The sequence below is a fragment of the Penaeus monodon genome, chromosome 22 (genome assembly GCF_015228065.2).
Source record: "Penaeus monodon isolate SGIC_2016 chromosome 22, NSTDA_Pmon_1, whole genome shotgun sequence".
Classification (NCBI taxonomy): Eukaryota; Metazoa; Arthropoda; class Malacostraca; order Decapoda; family Penaeidae; genus Penaeus; species Penaeus monodon.
In genome coordinates, this window is record NC_051407.1 from 32,742,754 (window position 1) to 32,743,670 (window position 917).

Genomic DNA, 917 nt, shown 5'->3' on the forward strand with positions numbered 1-917 from the left:
ACTGCTCCATATCTTGACTTAAGGCCACTTAGGTCTTTTCATTTTTCAAATGTGACTACTCTCTTCTTGACTCCATCTTGCGCGGGAAGATTCGAAGGTCCAGAGGAGCAACCTCTCTTTTGATGCGGGGCAATGGTGCGGACGTCATCCAGTTGCAAGAGGGTCATCATCCGCAGAGAGGAGATGAAAGGGTTTGTTGAGGCCGTTTCATGAGGGGAGAGTGTAATTATGGGAAGTTGGATTTGTAATTGTGAATTAGTCATGAGGTGATAAATTAACAGTGGTGAAATAGTTGTGAGATGTGAAACTAGTAATGATGAAATAGTTGTGAATTCTGTAATGTCGAAAGAGTTGATAGTTATTAAACTGAATTAATTGAGATGTCTAACTGAACATGAAGACTCCTTGTTATTTCTTCAAATTTGCAATCCTGATAAACCATGCATGTTTAATTCTTTTGTTCCCTTACCTTGATTTAGAAATTCCTCTTTCAGGAGGAAACAAAGAAAGCTGAAAGTTTAGCACCATTGGATTATGGTGACAACCTGATGGAAGAGGCAAATACTCTTTCTGCATCAGAAGATATGGTATGTATATGTACTTAACTCATAGTAATTGTGCTCCTCATGGTCCTAAAAACATAAATATATTGAACATTTCACAACAACTAATTTGTCAGTTATTCAGTAAGTATTAAAAGGCTTGTATTATGTTTCATGGCGAGTTAAATAGCAATTACGAGTAAGCCTGCTGGCCAGTCAGTGGGTCAAGGGGGTATACATTTTGTGTGCAGGACATTGTGCCTGTCTCTATAAACTGTTGCCTCATGACTGGCCAGCCACATAGCCTTTTACTTTTATATATTCCTCTGTATATTCCCCCCCCCCCCATACTATGTTTAGTTCTATTGGTCAGCC

At 39.0% G+C, this 917-nt stretch overlaps 1 protein-coding gene across 1 annotated transcript in view; it reads left to right on the forward strand.

The window, feature by feature from the left end:
• The window catches only part of LOC119587416 (zinc finger protein 358-like), a gene marked incomplete at its 3' end in the record, with an annotated part of 14,558 nt that overhangs the window by 4,161 nt on the left and 9,480 nt on the right, over nucleotides 1–917 (forward strand). The window contains 2 exon segments of the mRNA XM_037936152.1: nucleotides 33–191; nucleotides 495–587. Coding sequence (XP_037792080.1) covers nucleotides 33–191; nucleotides 495–587 — 252 coding nt within the window.